At 37.3% G+C, this 20,667-nt stretch overlaps 1 protein-coding gene across 10 annotated transcripts in view; it reads left to right on the top strand.

Annotated features, from left to right (window-relative positions):
- Window positions 1-20,667, top strand: part of LOC126273157 (rho guanine nucleotide exchange factor 18) — a 552,051-nt gene that overhangs the window by 376,812 nt on the left and 154,572 nt on the right. For all 10 annotated transcript variants that reach the window (XM_049976619.1, XM_049976617.1, XM_049976623.1 and 7 more), the window contains one exon: window positions 8,399-8,452. In XM_049976619.1, coding sequence (XP_049832576.1) covers window positions 8,399-8,452 — 54 coding nt within the window. The remainder of the gene's footprint in view (window positions 1-8,398; window positions 8,453-20,667) is intronic.

The following is a 20,667-nucleotide window of genomic DNA, read 5'->3' as shown; positions in this document are numbered from 1 at the left end:
GTTGGACATTGCAAAGTATGTCCAGAAACTAAGACCCACTGGCCAGTTAAAAGGACACATTATGCAACAGCAGAAAACACTTTAAAAAAATACATAAACCAGATCAGAATAGGCAATGTCCAGGCCACAGAAGGGATGAGGAAAATTTTTACAATCAAAGCCTGTAACAACCCGTCACATTTTAATCGGAATTTCAGGATGGATATAGTTGTAAAAAGCAACATCACCATCTCCGAACATCTCATGTCACTAGTTTTTTATTGCACCTCATGAAAGATTATCATCAGAATAGCCATTGTTGTTGTTGTATGTATCACATTACAAAACAGCCTCTCCGCAGTGCACCTATACTGTCATTATACAAAGTACACAGAAGTTTTAAGATGATGGCAAGGACCTCTGCGCCCACTTGATGGACTGTTCTTTAGTCTTGTGAATCACTGTTGTCTTCTCCTCAATCACACTTGACTACAGAGGTCAGCACTTTCCTTAGAGTGCTATGTCATCTTTATTTCCATAGCATGCACCAGTTACCTATTGTCAACAACTGGTGCCCACTGCATTCCTCATTCTTCATATTGTCCCACCCTCTGTTGAACAATCAGACCCATTTCCATTTCATTGATATACTCGTGGTCTATTCAACATGTAGTTCACAAATTTGATAGTGAATTGTAGAGGTTGATAGATTCAACGCTTTCAGAAATCTTTAGACAACTGCGACATAAATTATCTTCAGCTTAATTGCAGTGCAGCACCAAGCAGCTATGATGCTACCAGCTGTGGCAGGGACACACACACACACACACACACACACACACAAAAGAGTTTAACTTTTACAAGCTTTGAGAACCAGTGGCGCCTTCTTCTTGCAGAAGAGTTGAAGGGGAAGGAAGAGGGGTGAATTGAAAGGACTGGAGTGTTTAGGGAAAGGGGTACAGTTCAGAAAAATCATCCTGAAGGTCAGGCAAGACGTACTGTATATGACGAGAAGGAAAGACTTCCCCTTCAACTCTTCTGCCAGAGGAAGCTGCCACTAGCTCCAAAAGCTTGTAAAAGTTAAAAGCTTTTGTGTGTATGTTCCCCTGCTACCACTTGGTGAGTAGACTTTTTATCAATCCCTTTACAAGATATGCTATGACACAATGACATTATTTTAGGTGTCACACAGTGTAGGATTTGTTGCGAGTCAAAAAATAAGTTCTTAAAAGTCACTTCTGAGCATTAGATTATATAATCGATTTGCCTTTCACTTTTTATGACCCTTTTAAACTGAAACCGATCACATCATGAAAATTCATAGACTGCCCAGTGGCTTATAATTTTTAGAGGCAGGGTAAATTATATTGTGTGTCAAAGTATTTATGAAGAGGCTTGTATAGTGGATCGAAGCTATTACCCACTGCTCTTTTATAAAGAAATATCATATAGAAGTAGACATCATAATTTTATTTATGAATTGGGATATTTTGTAAGTGAAATTTAAATAACTTTTTTTCCCCCTTCTTGAATCTGTTGTATTGTGTACCTTCTTCGGTCTGTGTAGTTCAGTGTTCTCATTTCTCTGTAGGTTTAATGTCCATTTCCATTACATGTTATATGTTTCATATAATTAATTGCTTTTCCATTTCTTTTGACTCATGTTGTAATGCTCCTACTCACAATGTAGGCAAGAATTTAGTCAAAGTTTCAGTTCAAAAATACTAATTATTTGCAGGATCCATATCATAATATTGTAGTTCTTGCAAAAAGGTACATTGAGTTTTTAAAGCAAGAAAATGTCCATAAATACTTAGTTATTTATCTGGTTGAATTGGAGATGACAAAACTTATTGTTCATATTTAAATGTTGTTTATGTTCAGTACGGAAGTCCTAAAGTGGTTCTTCAGATTTTTTAATATTCTTATCTCGTTATGCAGATTTTGCTCAATGAAAAATTTTAAACAACTCATTTTCTTTTTTAAAGATTTTCATTTACTCATACAAACCAAAAAGAGTTCAACAGCAGTCCTATTGACTGACTCATTGACTCTCCACAGTGGCAACCACAATCCTCTTTCTAGCCTCTTAACTATACAAAAACTGTTTACTGCTTTGTTAAGGCTTAATATGTAATTACAGTTTCATAATCCAAATGATTTTGCTTCAAGACATTTTGAATGAATATGATTGTAATGATGATTTTTTTCAATCAGATTTTTCCATCTTTGACAAGATTGTTAGAATTTTCTCATATTCAACACTTTCCTATTGATTTTGGGGTTCAATATATGAAATGAAATATTATCCATGATAAATGAAATATTCAAGAATGTCATGATGTGTATCATGGTATTCTGTCACAAATCTTGATATGTTACCGTGTCGGCTTTTTCTTGCTACTGGCTTAAGGAAATTATGTTTCCTTTGATTAGCTCAGGATTTAGGCTCATTTTGTACTGTCACCAACAAACATTTTGAAGAATCTTCTTTCCATTTGTATTTATTCATATAATGACATACATTTGTAGTCAATTTACTGGTAAGTTGCTGTAAAAAAATTGAATATGTTCAGTAAAACGTGACATTTAATTTTTTACGTACATTGAAACAAACTTTGTAACTAGTTTTCTTTTATATAAATCTGCACTTGATAATACCTATTGGTTGCAGTTCTGTTGGCAGAAAAGAAACTAATATATGCACAAGTAAATTCAGAATTTGTTTGATAACATCGCATTAAGCAATGATAACTTATGAAATGATTTCCTCATTACATGCAGCAGTAACATTTTATTAATTTGGGTGTTAAATCTTGCAGTTGTAGTACATTGTATATGAGTTGCCTGGGTAGTGCATGCCTTCATGTTTCTGTGTGCCTTATTCATTTAAGTAATATGTATGTATGTGTGTGCGGTTATGAAGGTACTTTGCCTAACTTAATTTTATAACTAACGGCATTTGGCAGAGGGTGTGAAAATTTATGTGCAGATCAGCTTTTGCTACCACAAACTGTCAGTTCAGCCTAAATATCGTGCTCTCTGAATGTAAGTGCAGTTCTTCGAACATATTGTTATGCTTTTTAAGCACTGCTGATGCTTAGTGCTGCGAAATTAAACAGCTCATAAATCTTGCATAATCTAGTTTTCTAAACCTTATAGTTGTTTTTTTAATACTTGTGCTACTGAGAGTGAGAGCATCTTGGCTGCAGCTGGGTTTGTAGTGGATAAGCATATGCTAGTGGGCATGCCTGGTGCTGGCCAATGCGATCACCCTCAGCCCCCTTCTGCCCCACGGGCTGTGGCCAAGCGCCCCCTTGCTAATCTGTTGCTTTCCACTCCGTTCTGCTATGCATTGACCCATCCTCTCAGTAGGAGGACTGTCGGATGCTACTCTCCGTGGAGGCGCGTCGCCACCAAGCTCGGAGTGAAGTAAGTTACATAGCACGTGTCACATTGTGTGTGTGATGTGGGATGACACACTCATTATCCACAGACACTGGAACTTTCAAGCTGTCATTGTGTCTTTCTCTTTCTTTCCAATCTACTTTCTTACTTTTTTTTTTAATATACGAAGCCCATACTGGAGCATTTCAGACTTTAAATTAGTAGCCACTCCAGAAATAAAAAAAATAAGAAAGGTTATTAGAAATACATATTTTATTTATAGAGATGAAGTTAGTTTGTACTGAGCGATTATTTATAGGTAGCACGACAATGTTGGATTACTGGAGGAATTGTTTCTAAAACACTGATCCAATAAAGGAACATTCCATCATTAGGTAGCTGCCAGTCGGTAAATTTGTTACACCTTGTTCTGAACTGATAGGTCAATGCAGCAATGTTATCCAGAATGGGTTCTGTGTACAAAAATCTTGTGTGTTCCCATACGTGTTCTTATATAAAAATTTTATCCCAGAAAAGTACAAAATAGAAACAATTTATTTCAAAACAGGATGTCTCTGGCCCTGAAATGGTTTTCATACATTAAAATACAGTGGAAAATTGTAGAACAATGTGTCTTTTCTTATTTCAAAATTTGATGACGATAAACCAAGATAAGATAGTGGTTTCTCTGTGTTAGTCCATACTGCTCTTGTCTGAGATTCATGAATGAGCAGAATTGGGTAGAAAGAAATTGAAGAAGCTAGAGAGGTGAAATGATGGTATGAAGCCCACAGAGAAATATGTATCAATTGAGGGGAAAAATGTGTTTATAACCATTAATGTGTTACTATAGAATCAGTATGCAGTTGAACCTGCTTTGGTTTCTTTTCATTGTATTCTACTTATAGCTTAAATAGATGTTTGCTTTGTATAAATTAATCAGCTGTATGTAAGGAAAATTTTCAAGGAAAAATTATTTTCATCAGAATGTGGGAAAGAGCTTGAAATCCTAGAACTTGACTGATGACAGAGAACCCTTTTGAGAATGAGCTACTGTTACAGAATAAAATTAAATTTAAATACCTTCTGTTCCATGCCACCATTTATGTCTAAGCCACATGGCCACTGAACAGTTCATCACATAATTCACAAAATGCTGACAAGAGATTACATTATGCAAGGATCCAAACTACTGAAAGCAACTCCTTTACAAATAAATGTAGCTTGTGGCAAACTAGCCTGTCAACTCAGAATTGAAAATCTGAGATTTAACACTCACATATTGCTCTAAGCGTATTGAAAATTTAACCAGCATAGCAGTGTCCATCATTTTGTTTAACTCATTGGGCTAAACAAGTTGTTTTACAGTTTTGAAATAAAAAGAGCATTTAACCAATGATACGAAGTTCCTTTGTTTGTTAAATAAGTGAGATTAGATTTATACCTTTAATAGAATGGCGTAACAAAGACGAGTTGTCATATTACCCACAGCAACAATCTATGTGGTATGCATACTTCATCAGAACAACTTCTAGTCTGAAAGATTGCTGCAGTGTTTTGTGTGATTGGGCTGACTTTAAACATAAGTTATACATGCTCAGTTAATACTGTCATTATGCTGAACGTTGTGCATCAGCAATTCCATGCCCATTAATTTTTCATGATTGTTACTGCCTTCCAATGTTGCCTCTCATTTGAGTGCTTTGATAAATAATAACACTCTCCTACATGTTTTTATTACAGTCAGTTCCTATTTGTAGTTGTTCATAAAGGAATATCTTTGTAATTAAATCCAAACAGAGCAAGTAAGGCCATGTGAGTAAGGAAAAGACAAAGGGCCACAGTTCTATATATCATAGTACAGAAGGTGTTAAAGAAAGGAGCTAAGTTGTAAGCTGTGCTACTACTTTCATATTCTTTAGCTTTCTCAACAATGTAGGTGAAGACAGATTGCTACTCGCTGTATAGAAGACACATCAAGTTGCACACTAATGAGCACACCTCCCACACACATGACCGCCAACGCCAGCAACTCGGGTCAGAATGCAACATCACATGAAAAGCAAGCAGCATTTTGGAGGGGGTGGGGAAGCCGAAGGAGTAGTAGTGTACGGATGGGAAGAGAGATGTATGCTGTCTGGTGGAGTGTGCTGGTACTAGACTGCCAACAGTTGCAGTGTCAGGGGGTTGTGGAACAGAGAGGTGGGGTAAAAAGGAACAAAAAAGAAGAGTAGGGAAAGACAGGTGAATGTGTTAGCAGAGTGGTGCAAATTAACAGGGTGAGTAACAAGAATAGAGAGGAGATGGTAGGACAGAGGGTGAGGAGACAGTATGTTACCATTGGTTGATGGTGGGACTATTACAGGAGTGGAGACTGTGTTGTAAGCATAACTCTTATCTGTGTAAGTCAGGAAAGGTGGTGGTGGAAGGAAGGATCCAGTTGACTTGGGTAGTGAAGCAGCCATTGAAATCATATGCGTTATGTTCAGCTGCATGTTGTGTGACAGGGTGTTCTACTTTGCTCTTGGCCGCAGTTTGGCAGTGGCCGTTCATCCTGGTGGACAACTGATTGGTAGTAATACAAATATAAAAAGATCTGCAGTGATTGCAGCAGAGCTGGTAAATGATATGGCTGCTTTCACAGGTGGCCTGGCCCCTGATGTGGTAGGATAAACGTATAACAGGATTTCAATAGAAAGTGCTGGGTGTGTGGATTGGGCAGGCTTAGCACCTGGGTCTTCCACAGGGATATGATCCTTGTGGCAAGGGATTGGGATTGGGGTCGGTTGGACGACAGAACACCATTTTAGGATGGGTGGGAAATATTTCGAGTAGGATGTCCCTCATTTCATGGCATAGTGATAGGTTATCTAAAGCTGGTGGAAGATGTGGATCAGTTGTTCCAGTCCAGGGTTGTAATGGATGATGAAGGGAGCACTTCTTTGTGGCAGGTACTTGGGAGTGGTGGGAGGTTTGGAGTTATGAGGGGAAATGGCACAGGAAATGTGCTTGCAGACTAGGTCTGGGGGATAGAGTCTTCTGGAAAGGCCTTAGTGAGACCCTCGGCGTACTGAACAAGGGAGTTCCCATTGCTTTATTATTCAACTTTGTCACCTTTGCTTGTGTTCATTCCAATCACATGGTCCTCCTGTGAGCTTCTTGCATTTTGTTGAGGGCATCTGCAGCAATGGGTTCTACTTGAGAGAATTAATTCTGTTGTGGGTTAGTACTATGAGGTCCAACTTGGTCTCAGTTTGCTGTCCTTATCCAAAAATAAGTAAGTGCCTTAATTTTAAGAGCGTAGGTAAAATAAATTAAAAAAAAAACACAAGATTTTTGTAACTTGTACCTTTTCTTATTTTGTTGTTATTTCTCTACAAATTTAGGTGTGGTATGGGGCCATCGTATTAAAAGCTATTCACACTTTTTTAGACTATCAGCCCAGCTTTTTGCTAATTTCTCTCTTATTTCTGTCTGTCCTTCTTTTGTGCTTCCGAGAAAAATAATTCCTTTTTTCAATCTGCCTTTGTGCTTCTGCTTATTTTCATTTCCATTCTGCTTGTTCTTCTAGAGTTTTATACATAGAGGCATGAAGATAACATTAATATTGTGTGTAATTATTGAAGAAAGAAGTGTTGCTATCGGGCTGTCATTGTTTAGATTACTGAATAAAATAAGACTACAATAATTAATAAAAGTAACTGAGAATCATAATCTAACACAATGCAAGAGAATTTCTGTATCATAGTTCTTATTGTGATACTGTTGGTAATTTTCACAAATAATATTGATCTTTGCTTAAAATTAGTCATTACAGATTTTTTGATAACCTCAGAAATTTTGATATTAAATATTGCCTAAAATGTGAGAAGAAAAATAAACTTCTGCGTCAAATTAAACTGAAACATCTTATGCAGGGTCATATGTAGAGCGATGTGTTGAAGCATTACAGAGCTAATCATTTTAATGTTCTAGTTATCATATTACTTTTAAGTTTTGCGATTTTCATGTTACTGAAATATAACAAGAATATCAAGACAAAATTACATCGTTTCTTGGTGATACAGTTGTGCCACTTTGGTGCACCATTTTGGTGTTTGAACTCGATGTTCTTAAGAACTTTGATTTTAACTCCAATTAGATGTATGTAGAAAACCAAGACTCTTCCATACAGCAATGCAATTATGAAGTATTTTGTGGCCAGGATTCCTTGTTCCAGTGACCCAGAGTCAACTAATATAAGTAGAAAATGTTAACAGCATTCATAATATTAGCCATTATCCATCTTTTGCTCAGGCTTGTTGAAAAATTTCACCAAATATTTTTTGTTTGTTTTATGTTGTGGAACAGCAAATAATACAGTTAATTTGCTATTTGTGATATGTGTATTATCAGATATTCTTCATGCTACTTGAGTCATGTGAAAAGCACTTTGCATATAGCTACAAGAGCAATACTGACTGAAATACGCTAGAAATTATTCACATTCGGCAGTAAAACATTTTTATTGTATTTCTGAATGTTTGGTGCTTTTGAGCTTCTAGGTGCAATACAGTAGACACGCTGCTTGAAAGCAACACTTTTTTCCCGCTAATTACTTATGTCACAATGGTTAATTTTAGGTACATATATGTATATAAGATAAAATGGCATAACTTCCTGTGCATTACTGTACGGTACACTGAATGCACTTGCAAACATTTTTGTTTCTCATGGTTTATAAAAAAAAATCTGTTTAAATGGTAGTTACGTTTATTGCACAGGTTTCTCACTTTGCACACACACAAATTTTTTATTCTGGGGTGCATTGTATATTCACAGATTTTTTATTCTGGGGTGCATTGTATATTGTATATGTTATTAGTATGTAACTATCTTCTATCAATGTTACTAATGTTAAGAGGTAAGAATAATCTAGTTGTAATCTCTCCAGTTCTTAACAGTGACATTGGATTTGATTTTGTAATGATATCATTTATTTGCCTTTCCTCTAATTATGTACTGAAAGTAATGATAGCGTTTATCTCTACAGTCAAATAATAAACGAGGAAAGAGAAGGTGACTATGGACAGCATGATGGACTTGGGTGAGTGTAATTTAATTTCATGGTTCTCTCCTTAATAATGTCTGTACACAAAACATTAGATAGTAGCATACTTCCGTGCTTGATTTTCTTGAATATGACAAAAAAACTATTCTATTCTCTTAAAAAATAATTCAAATGGGTATGGGAATTTGCATAAGAAATTTGTTGGACTATTTGGATAATGTTATTTCTTTAACTCAAGAAGTGTTGCAGAGCTTACAATTTTATTTATCTTACAATCGGGTAAACAGAATTTGACACAATAAAGAAATAGCCTTGCCTTTTTGTTGTTGGTGAAGTTGCATATACCTATGGCACAAGCAATATAAGGGATCATTAAGGAAGGAGAGAACAGTCTTTCTTTTATCAGAAATATAAAACTTTAAGGTCTGAATACAGAACAGGAGTGTTATCTTTCATTGTTCAAAGATTTTGATGACTTTAAGCAGACAACAGAACTACTGGTTGAAGTTCTTTCTTGCGCATACAGTCCCAGAAGAAAAGTAAGCATAATATGCCAGCTTTTTCATTTTTATATCCCCTATGTCTGACACAATTCACATTGCAAATAGAGATTTGTTAAAACACTTAAGCAGTTCTGTGGTGTGCTCCTCCCAGTTGAATTTATTATCAAGCTGTAATCCCAAGAATTTAACACTGTCCACTTCTTCTATCTGCTTGTCATCTTATGTTAGGTATATACTTGTGGAACACCCCTTACAAGTTCTGAAGTGCATGTAGTGTGTTTTTTCAATGTTTAGTGACAAAGAATTGGCTAGGAACCAGTGATTAATGTCCACAAATATTTTTTTATCTGATCTTTCTAAGATTCACTTGATTTGCTATTTATTGCAATGTTTGTATCATCAGCAAACAAAACGAACTTGGCATCTGGTAATGTTACTGATGAAAGGTCATTGATATATGCAAGAAAAGGTAAGGTCCCCAAAATGGAACCTTGTGGGACCCAACTTGTAATTAGTTCCCACTTGGATGATGCCTGATAGCTTGATACATGTCTCTTTCCTTATAACACCCTTTGTTTCCTGCCAGTGATATAAAATTTGAACCATTTTGCAACATTTTCTGTTACACTATAATATTCTAATTTACTTAAAAGGATATTGTGATTTACACAGTCAAATGCCTTTGACAGATCACAAAATATACCAGGTGCCTGCAATGTTTTGTCTAATGAATAAGCACATTGTCACTGTAATTGCAGATATCCTTCAAATATCAGAACCCTTTAGAAATCCAAACTGTGACTTTGACCGAATGTTTTTTGATATAAGATGGTTATAAAGCCGATTGTACATTACTTTTTCTAAAAATTTTGAGAATGCTGGCAAGAGTGAAATTGGACGGAAATGTGATGCTACTTCTTTATCTCCCTTCTTAAACAGTGGCTTAACTTCAGCATATTTCAACCATTCAGGAAATATTCCAATGATAATCAACTGGTTACACAGATAGCTTAATATGTTTCTTAGCTCAGAATCACATTCTTTAATTAACTTTGTTGATATTTCATCATACCCACTAGATGTTTTTCATTTTAAAGATTTTATGATGGACATTATTTCTGCTGGCGTAGTGAGGGTCAAATTCATATTATGGAAGTTACTTGAAATGTCTGGTCTGAGGTATTCCATAGCAGAATCTACTGAACCTGACAACCCCAGCTTTTCAGTAACAATTATAAAATGTTTGTTAAAAAGTTCTGCAACACTATACACATCAAATTACAGTGAAATGAACACCCTTAGCTGCTTACAGGCGTTGACATACATCAACGAGAACAGATGAAAATGTGTGCCCCGACTGGGACTCGAACCCGGGATCTCCTGCTTACATGGCAGATGCTCTATCCATCTGAGCCACCAAGGACACAGAGGATAGCGCGACTACAGGGATTTATCTGTGGCATGCCTCCTGCGAAACGCACATTCTCATCGTACATTCGTAGTGCCCTCGCCCATCTTCTTCTTCTGTGCGAATGCACCAACAGTGCCCGAACTCTTACGGAAATCGGCAATACGCCGTGAGTAATGAGTAGAATGGGTGGGGGCACTACGAATGTAGTGCGGGACAATACGTTGAGTATGTGGATTTCGCGGGAGGCTTGCCAGAGAGAAATCCCTGTAGGCACGCTATCCTCTGTGTCCTTGGTGACTCAGATGGATAAAGCGTCTGCCATGTAAGCAGGAGATCCCGGGTTCGAGTCCCAGTCAGGGCACACATTTTCATGTGCCCCGTTGATGTATGTCAACCCCTGTAAGCAGCTAAGGGTGTTCATTTTATTGTAATTTCCTTCTAACGAGCTGCTTGGTCATCGATGGTATCTGTTCTTTCGGACATGTCCGAAAGAACAGATATGATCTTAGTAAATACTATACACATCTGTCACCAACGTATCATTTTCTCTTAATGCTATTTGTTCCTCTTCATGTCTGGTTCTACCGGTCTCCTCCTTCACTATATCCCACATTGTCTTTATTTTGTTATCTGATATGACTATCTTTTCCTTGTAATATATTTGCTTTGATGTCCATATTACAGTCTTTAATATTTTGCAGTATTTCTTGTAATGTGCTATAGCATCAACATCAGAACTGTTTCGGATTGACAGATACAGTTTTGTTTTTGTTTTACAATATACCCCTATTCCTTGAGTAATCCATGGCTTCTTTGTAGACTTTGGTGTAACCTTGGTAAGTTTTGGGGGAAAACAGTGTTCGAATAAGGTAAGCACTTTATTAGCAAAAGTGTTGTATTTTTCATTCATGCCATGAGCACTGTAAACATCAGTCCAGTGAATGTCTCTGTGGAGTGTCCTAAAATAATCAATTTTTGGCTTATTGATTACCCTCTTGAGCTCAGATTTAACAGATTCTATATCCTATTCAGTATTAACATTTAACAGAAGGACCTGCACGTCATGGTCTGAGACACCATTGACTATTGGTTTTGTAATATAAGTTTGTTCATTGGACTTTTCTATAAAGGTATTATCAGTGGCTGTTTGTTAGCAATTGGCTACCCTAGTGGGGAACTTTACAGTGGGAATTAAGTTGAATGATAGTGTTACTAACTCAAATAAGTTCTTATTGGGAGAGTCTTCAAGGAAATCTACATTGAAATCACCAGCAACCACTGTTTCTTTGTTTTTGGTTGTTAAATGGGTCAGTACAGATGCTGTTCTAGGCAAAATTTATCACTGTCTATGTTCTTAAGTTTATGACAGTTCCTGATGAATCTGGCAACTCTTCCTTTTTCCATTTCTGACGTACAAAGGTGAGATGCTGACCTAAACTCTGTAACACTTAAAAGTTCTATACCAGTTGTCACATTATGTTCAGAGAGGCAGATTATGTCAGCTGGATTTGAAGACTCTAATTCATCTATGCAGATAGTTAATCCATTAATTTTGTTTCTCTGTCCTCAAATATTTTGATATAATAAAGATAGCTGATATTTTACACTGACTGAGTTACAATTGGGTAGAGTTAAAGTATCTGCTGACTGTTGAAAATTCTTAACCAATAGCTGTTTACGCCATTGTGATAAGCTGTAATTGTGTTTTTTGTTTTCTTTCTCAAACTGAAGGTTTGTCTCAGTTCTAACCTCTCTTAAAATTTGGTTTCTTTCTGTCTCCCTATCCTAAAAAAGGGTCTTTTCTGAACCCTATAACCACTGGTATTTTACCACTCATGACAGTGCCTCCCCCTTTAACTTTCTTGCTATTTTCCCAGCAAATTTACCCTCCCCTTCCTGTTGAGGTGAGGGCCATGTCTTGTATAATCCCACCTATTGAGAGAATCAACAGGAACCACACCAATGTGTGACCCTGCACCGATATAAGCAGCCATTCCAGCTCCAAATGAACTCTCTTGACAGAAGAGTTCAAATGAGGTCGATCAAGGTACCCAAGAACAGATACAAATTCAACACTAGTATGCTTCAATGCCAATGCAATCTTTGCCAAGTCACACTCTCTGTCAGTACTGTTACCTGCCCCACCCACTATAACCATTGTGTATTATTTAGTGAAATCTTTGCAAAGTGATCCTAAATCCTCTGTCACCTGCTCCAGACCAGCACTAGGTTTAAAAAAAAATTGGTGACCTGGCATTCTGATCCTAGTTCATCCTGCAAAAGTTGGCCAACACCTCTTCCGTGGGAACTACCTAACAACAACACTGATTTCCCTACATTCTTACATTTCAATTTGCTGCTGAAAGTTTGTTGTGCCCTGTCTACACCTGCAACTGCTTGAGGCTCACCAGCTCCTAACTGAAGCAACAGGTCAAATCTATTTTCCACATTCACCACGAAACTGTTAGACGAAGTTCTAGGCCTGTTCCTCCTGTTTCCACTTCCCACCTCTCTTTACCCTTCTCCCACCTTAACCTGTCAAAATCTCCCCTGTTCCCCTTTTCCCCTTCTGTTGTAGTATCTTCCTATCTCTACTACAAATCCTGTAAAACCACTGACAAGTCTCATTTACTTCCCGTATTCCCACGCCACTACAGTCACCCACACGGAAAAAACTATAGCACCCATCACACCAAAGGCCCGACCTAACAATTCTATGGCAAGTCGAGCACTTTTCACTCATAATAAACATAATAGTTTATTAAGAATAAGGCAGTTAAATTACAGATAAACACGAAAATATGGTTCCACAAATTTGGCCTATACGCAACTGTGTGTAAACAAAAACAACAGTGCAAAGTTTCTTAAACAATAACTTAAACTTTATGCTACTTTCCAGAAATGCTAGTTAATTAATGTAGAGGTACACTAAGTTAAATTGCTGGAGAGAGCAAGCTTTAAAAAATAAGAGTTGGTGAACTGTAACAAGTAGTACAAAACACCACAGGATCATAATGTTAGATGATCCACAGATTTTCATCCGTGGAGAGTGAAATGAGGTTTCAGAATGACAGTAGACATGTGTTATTAACTTCTTTATTCTGGCCTTCAGCTGTAGTACATTAGAAACAGCTTGGTGTAGACATCCAGTTGCCTTTCATGTGAAACATTAGATGTCTGCCAGTTCTGACAGTGCAAAGAGTGAGGCTGAGTATGGCGTCACCAAAATGCCACCATCAGCAATGTCTCCAGCTGCGACTATGAAGACAGCACAGCAGCACACCTAAGGATACTCCAGAGGTAGCTGTGACATTCCTCCAGTGACCAGGTTGCTCTCATGACTCGGGGTAGGCTGCTCCATATGGTGGTCGAACAGCTGACTCTGTACTGCATTCTGAGATGTCACTGCAGGTATCACAGGCTCACTGTGTAGGCTGTGATACTGAGAGTACTTATTTGCTCTGGACTATGTTCGTTTAGGGCTTAAGGCATGTGCTCTACAGCAGTTCTGTGGTGGCAAGTGAGGAAAGGCTTCAGCCCTTCCACTAGTGTGTTTCAGCGTCGGCTGTTGCTGTACTGTGCCCAGCTGAGCTCTGTTTCACAATTCCTTTCAGCCCTGTTTTGTGTTGCAACACAAAGCACGCTTGCCTGCCTGTGTCTAGCTCTGTTGCATCTCGCTTCTGCTCTGGTGTACTTTTTGAGCGAATACTGTATTTTTCAAACTATAAGACGCACTTTTTTTCCGGAAAATTGCTTCGAAAATTCGGGTGCATCTTATACTTGCATTAATACAAAAATTTTATGTATATACACTGAAGCAACTAGTTAGCAGGAGACCTGGGTTCAGTTCCCGACATTGGTACAAACTTTCATTCGTTGTGTAAGTCTATATACATAAAATCATGCCTGTATGAGACCAGTGAAGTCTCTGAAATTGTATCATTTTGTTTGCAATATAAAAATGGTCATATATTCACTGCCACAGGAAATCTATTGCTATCTGGCAACATTAGATTCAACTGACAACAGCAGTGCACCACTGCAACAAACATGAGGTGTGGAATGAGATCTGCCAGGAAGTTTTATGAGTTGTGGAGTGTGACAAGCTTGCTAACACTGTCTCTCTTCCCACCCCACCATCATAAACCCAGAACATTATCTACTTATGATGCATCATTGCAGTCTATGGTGCCAGTGAACTGGAATTGAAAGTATTTGTATTATCAGTAACTGTACAATGTTTATATTAGTGGCTCGTTTCATAATGGAAAAAAATAAATGGTATTCATATTACACGGGCTATAAATTTAAAGTAACGGCATATGCAGGAGGACAGGGAAACAGAGCAGTTGAGGGCATTTCGGTCCTCCACCAACAGAAAAAAACCATTCACGATTGGCGGGCTAGTAAAGAAGAACTGAAAAAAATAAGAAATATTAAATTTCCAAGTAGAGGACTGAATGCAAAAATGTTCAAAACTAGAAGATGATTGATTGAAATGGATTCAAGGACAGCATCAAAATAACACTGGAATTAATACAAAAATGATTCAAATGCACCCTCATAACCTAGCACTACAATGGATCTTTTCAGACTTTTAAGGGTAGAGTAGGTTAGTGCTACAGGATTATGAAGCGTCATGGACTTAACATGAGACCCAAAACCAAACTATCTCAGAAAATGCCACAGGAGTATGAAGAGAGTATTATCTTTCCAGCGCATAGCAAATGTGGATGAAACTCCTCTGCCATTTGATGTACTGGGTAACAGAACAATTGCCATGAAAGGTGTTAAAACTGTAACTATAAAAAAAGTGGACATGAAAAATTGCCCTACACTGTTGTTCTTTCAGTTTGTGCATATTTAAGTGCAAAACAATGCCAAAATGTTTTGAAATGCTGCTAGATATTGTTATTCACATACATGAGAAGGTTTGGATGTATGAGGCTGGTATGACATTATGGATTAACAGTGTGTGGATTAACAGGTGCTTTATTGAAAAAGTGTTTGCTTCTTGTGCTGGATCAGTTTAGAAGTCATTTGAAAAATTTTGTGGAAGAGAAATTGAGACAGGGAAGTACAGAGCTTGCTGTTATTCCAGGAGGACTTACTTCACAGTTGCAAACTGTTGATGTCTTGATAAATAAACCATTTAAAGTGTGTACGAGACAGGAATGGAACAAATAGATGGTGGACGAAACCCAACATGAATTCACACTGAAGGGAGCTTCAAAATAACGCACAATCAAACGAGTTTCTCAGTGGATAAAACAACTGTGGTCTAAAATGAGAGAAGACATTATTGTTAAATTTGTTAAATGTTTCAAGAATTGCAGCATAAGTAACCCTCTTGATGGCAGTGAAGACCATCTTATATATGAAGAGGACAACAATGACGAGGAAGAAGAAGAAGAAGAAGAAGAAGAAAGTGCAGATGCCATGATTTTTTTTTAACGGTCAGTTCAGTTTTATAAACTAAGAATTTTATTGGTATGTTTTTCACAATCTAATAATAAAAATGTTAAAAATATTACTTTTTAAACAATTGCTTAGAAGTTTTTCCAGTTACTGTTTCCCCATACCATTATCTTGTGTGTATGGAACCAGAAAAGTAAAAAAAAAAGACTACACTTGCCATCAGAGAACACAGATAATTATGTGGCTGCAATCACATTACAAAATGAAATCAGGATATCAAATTTTATGAATTTAAATATTATAAAATTGTATAATACAATATTATAACAACAAAGGAAGTATTATATGGAACACACTTAAAAGTAATACAGGAAATACAGTCCATGGAAATGAGGTCGTTTACATACATAAAACTATGAGAATTCTGATCCTTGGAAACTCTTGGAATGGTCATCTACAATAGAATTTGTGGTACTTCTCAGAAAAAAGAACAGTGTGTATTTCAAAAAGGACGTCCAGCTGAACAGGCTATATTCCTCAAAATGCATAATATACTAACATAAACAAATCACAAATTTCTATCATTTTGTGACATAGTCTAGGCAGTTTGATTCAACAAACTGTGATATGATCTTGTAAAGGTTTAAATATTATTATATAGTTGAAACTTTTTATAGTTGTGGTCTTACTTTATGATGTAGAGCGGTGTGTATTAGTTCCACAGTGAGTGAGGAGATGAGGTGTTTAAAATACTGTACCCAGATTCAGGAGGACAAGGAAGGCATGCTTTGAAAATGAACTCTTAAATCTTCGCGTGTGTGCTCTGATTTCTGTTGTTTTATTACAATAGTTATTTCTACCTATGTGTGTTAGCATCATTGAAAAATTTTCACATTCAGAGGAGAGCATTTGTGATAGAAATTTTGAGAAAAGATTCTGCCACAGCAAAAAACACTTTTGTGCTAATGAGTGCCAACAGAACTCGTGTTCTACATCCATGACACTCTCACCCTTATTTTACAATAATACAAAACGCGCTGCTCTGCTTTGAACTTTTTCCGTGTCCTTTGTCAATCCTATCCGATATGGATCCCACACGGCACAGAAGAAGAGCATAGTATAGGCAGTATCTTTAGTAGACCTGATGCATCTTTGAAGGGTTCACTTCTTTATTGCATTCTCTCACCTCCTTTTACCCCATTAGCAATATCACTGCACAGGAATTCTTCCCCTCTCTTATTACCATACTCAGATCGACTGTGATTTCCCCTTGGTAGAATTTTTGTATCTTTGCTTTTTCCATTTCTGCATACCTTCCCATGTTTTTCGCAATTAGTAATAGTTGCTGCATGTTTACTTTTACAAACTTCTTCAGTATCCTCCACTTGACGATATACACGTGAACTACATAGCGTTTGTAACATACTTGCTTTCCTGCTACTGGTATAGAAATGGAAATGTAAACATTTGCTCCTTCAGTTCTCACTGGTACTGTGGCTCTACCTTTAAATAAAAAGTTAATTTGATGTGCTTGGGTTCTAAAAACAGCCCCAACTCCAATGGTAGTCCCTTCTTTACTTTCCACTCCTCCACATTGGTGTGTGCTGAGCACAATTTCCCAAAAGTTAAGGTTCATCTTATAATCTATACAATATACAGGATTGTCAGTACGTTTCCCTCCTTTTTATCAATACCCAGTCCCCCGGGTAAAAAAAAGCTTTTTATGATTTTGTGTATTAAGATGCAAATACGTATACATATACACTTTACAAAAAGAAGTTACTATAACTTTCGGCAAAACAGTTAATCTTTATTACTAAACAAACTGCAGCAAACTGCGAGAAAGATATATATATATATATATATATATGTCTGCTTGTGTCTGTGTATGTGCGGATGGATATGTGTGTGTGTGTGTGTGTGTGTGTGTGTGTGTGTGTGTGTGTGTGTGTGTGTGCGAGTGTACATCTGTCCTTTTTTTCCCCTAAGGGAAGTCTTTCCGCTCCCGGGATTGGAATGACTACTTACCCTCTCCCTTAAAACCCACATCCTTTCGTCTTTCCCTCTCCTTCCTGAAGAAGCAACCATCGGTTGCGAAAGCTAGTAATTCTGTGTGTGTGTTTGTGTGTTTTGTTCATGTGCCTGTCTGCCGGCGCTTTCCCGCTTGGTAAGTCTTGGAATCTTTGTTTTTAATATATATATATATATATATATATATATATATATATATATATATATATATATATATATATATATATAAGACCCCCAAATACAGTTCTGGTGACAAGAAGTTTAACCCCAACTGACCTTTTACAGCATGTTGCTTAGCCTCTTGTAGTTCTGTTACTGTCCCTGGTGCTTCCCAAATATTATCTTCTACAAACTGCAACTATTTTGTCATTATTACTTCCCTTTCCAAGTTGTCTACTTCAGTTTGTAGTTCCCTGATGTTCTGATTAACTGCCTTTTCTGTAGCTGTGGCATACCACTTTACTTCTCCAGTCAGTTGTTGTTGTTGTCATGTGCTGCCCATCGCTTCAGCCTTCTAGAAGAATCCTTTAACCACAACAAACGTTTTAATCCCATGTGATCTGTTATTGCTGTAAACTTTTTATCATCTGGATAACATTTGAAATAGGTGATTCCATAAATGAGGCTTAACATCTCTTTCCCCGTTGTGGAATAATTTCTTTCTGCAAAATTTGGTTGTCTTGGCGCGTAATCTGTGGGATGTTCCACACCTTCTTCCTCTTGTGACAACACTCAGTAAAGTGCACAGTTTAATGCATCGCATGATAAAACAAATTTTCTATTAAAATCCAGACATACCAATATCAGACTTTATGTTAAAGCTTCTTTTAGCTCCTCAAAGGCATGATGGCACTCTTCTGACCACACAAATTTAGTACCCTTTTCTAGCAACTGTGTCAATCATAGGGCAATATCCACAAATCGTTTCATGAACCAGCAGTAATGGTTCACTACTCCTAACAATGATTACAACTGCTTTACAGATTCTGGTACACTAAATTCACATACAGCTCAAATTAATCTCGGGTTTGTATTAACCCCATCGTTACTTATGACATGACCTAGGTATGCTACCTGTCCCACCACAAAATGAGACAATTATGTCTTAGAGATATGAGGCCTTGCTGTGGTTTTAAATCTCTGAGTACTCTATCCAACACTCTCTGAAGTGTTGCAGGTGCATTTTTAATCCTAATGGCATTCTTCTGAATTTTTACGGTGCCAAAAATACTGTTTTGCATCACTCCTGTGATGCAACCTGCATCTGGTGATAACCCCTTTTCAAATCCATTGTTGAAAAATATTTGCATTGCTCTAAATGATCCAACTGATTCTGTAAGATTTGCCAAAGGGTGGGCATCCATTATGATTTTTCGCGTTTAGGTATCTACATTTTCGTGTTCTGTCCGTTGATTTTTTTGACATGACAACTATTCCTGCATCCCCATACGCTATTACTTCTTCAATTATTCCCTCTTTCAGCTGTTGATTGATAAATTCCTCCAAAATTGGTTGTAAGTACATTGGTATTCTATATTGTTTGTGGTAGACTGGTGATTCATTTCCCATTGGTATGCGGTACTGTGTAATATGCATAGCTGATAATGATCCTTTTGGAAACAATAAATCCTTAAATTCCAAAAGTAATTTTTCCACCTGTTCCCTATAGCTTGCCTCTAGGTGCTTCACTTTTCCTCGTAATGCAGTTTCAATGGCATTCAGCGACTGTCCATGGCTGTCACCCCTCATGTTTGATTCTTCTTTCTCCAGGATACAGAGCTGCTGTAGGTGGTGGTAGGAAGATGCATAGGGCAAGTCTTGCAATGGAGATGGTCACACCCTCTGCCGACGCCTATTCATCCTACTTGATAATTTGGTCGTAGTCATGCTGATTTAAGAGGCCAAGCAGTGTTTACATCAGGCTCATCCAAGAACTGCGCCCGGTGGGCATACCCGCGCCCCGCGGGCGCAAGACAGTGTAGTTCAGCGCCCTTTCCACGATCGTGTGTCACTAGTGTCCGCATAGGAGCGAGAGAGACCTGCTGAACGAGTGAGATCTCACAGCACTGCTGTGTGCTGGACTGTCCCGCGGTCAGATCCAACGTAAACAAAATAACAGAGGGAGCGCAGCTCTGTAAAAGTGTTCATGAGCGGTAAAACAAGCAAACCATTTACTGTTGAGGTAACAACTAGTGTTCATGTGGCAGAATTACTGTGCAAAGCTTTAGAAAACAATATTCAAAACAAGAATTGAAGAACAACTTAGTAGTTTTATGACGCACAGGTTGATTCTACTAATACTGTACATGCACACTCATCATAAGTACAATAGGCATCTTCTGAAAGATACAACAGTTTCTTAAATGAACTAGAGTCACAAATATTCTATTTTAGAAATAATTTTTTGTAAGGGATATAGTGTCTCATTCCTACTGTTAGTAGCTACAAGTAAATATTTTTTGGTGTACTTTGTGCTACATCTTTTTGTATCCCTATTCAGAGTTTAGAAATTGGATGCTCAGTTTGCTGTTTTGTACGTAATAATTTTAACTGATGCTGTTTGAAAACTTATAAAAAAAATAGAAGTAACATTATAAAGCTCTTTGATTCCTACAGTAAACATTGTTAAAGAAGACAATTAACATTTTAAGTGTTTTTCTTTTTCGAAGAAACGATTTCATCTAGGTTTGGTACAATATTCCGTGAGACTGCTAACTTCAAAGAATTAGTAAAATTTTTATTGCCGAGTAATAAACGATTCTTGGTTTTAGCAAGCTTTAACAGAGAGAAAAAGTGCTCACAAATATATGTTGAACCAAACATTGACAGAACTTTGGCCGCGTGCTTGTGCAAAAGAGGATATTTCTCTTGTGGAAGACAACTGTAAA

Source organism: Schistocerca gregaria, chromosome 5 (genome assembly GCF_023897955.1).
Source record: "Schistocerca gregaria isolate iqSchGreg1 chromosome 5, iqSchGreg1.2, whole genome shotgun sequence".
In the NCBI taxonomy this organism is placed as follows: Eukaryota; Metazoa; Arthropoda; class Insecta; order Orthoptera; family Acrididae; genus Schistocerca; species Schistocerca gregaria.
The sequence above is the reverse complement of the archived record's forward strand: the minus strand, read 5'-3'. Positions and strand labels throughout refer to the sequence as shown.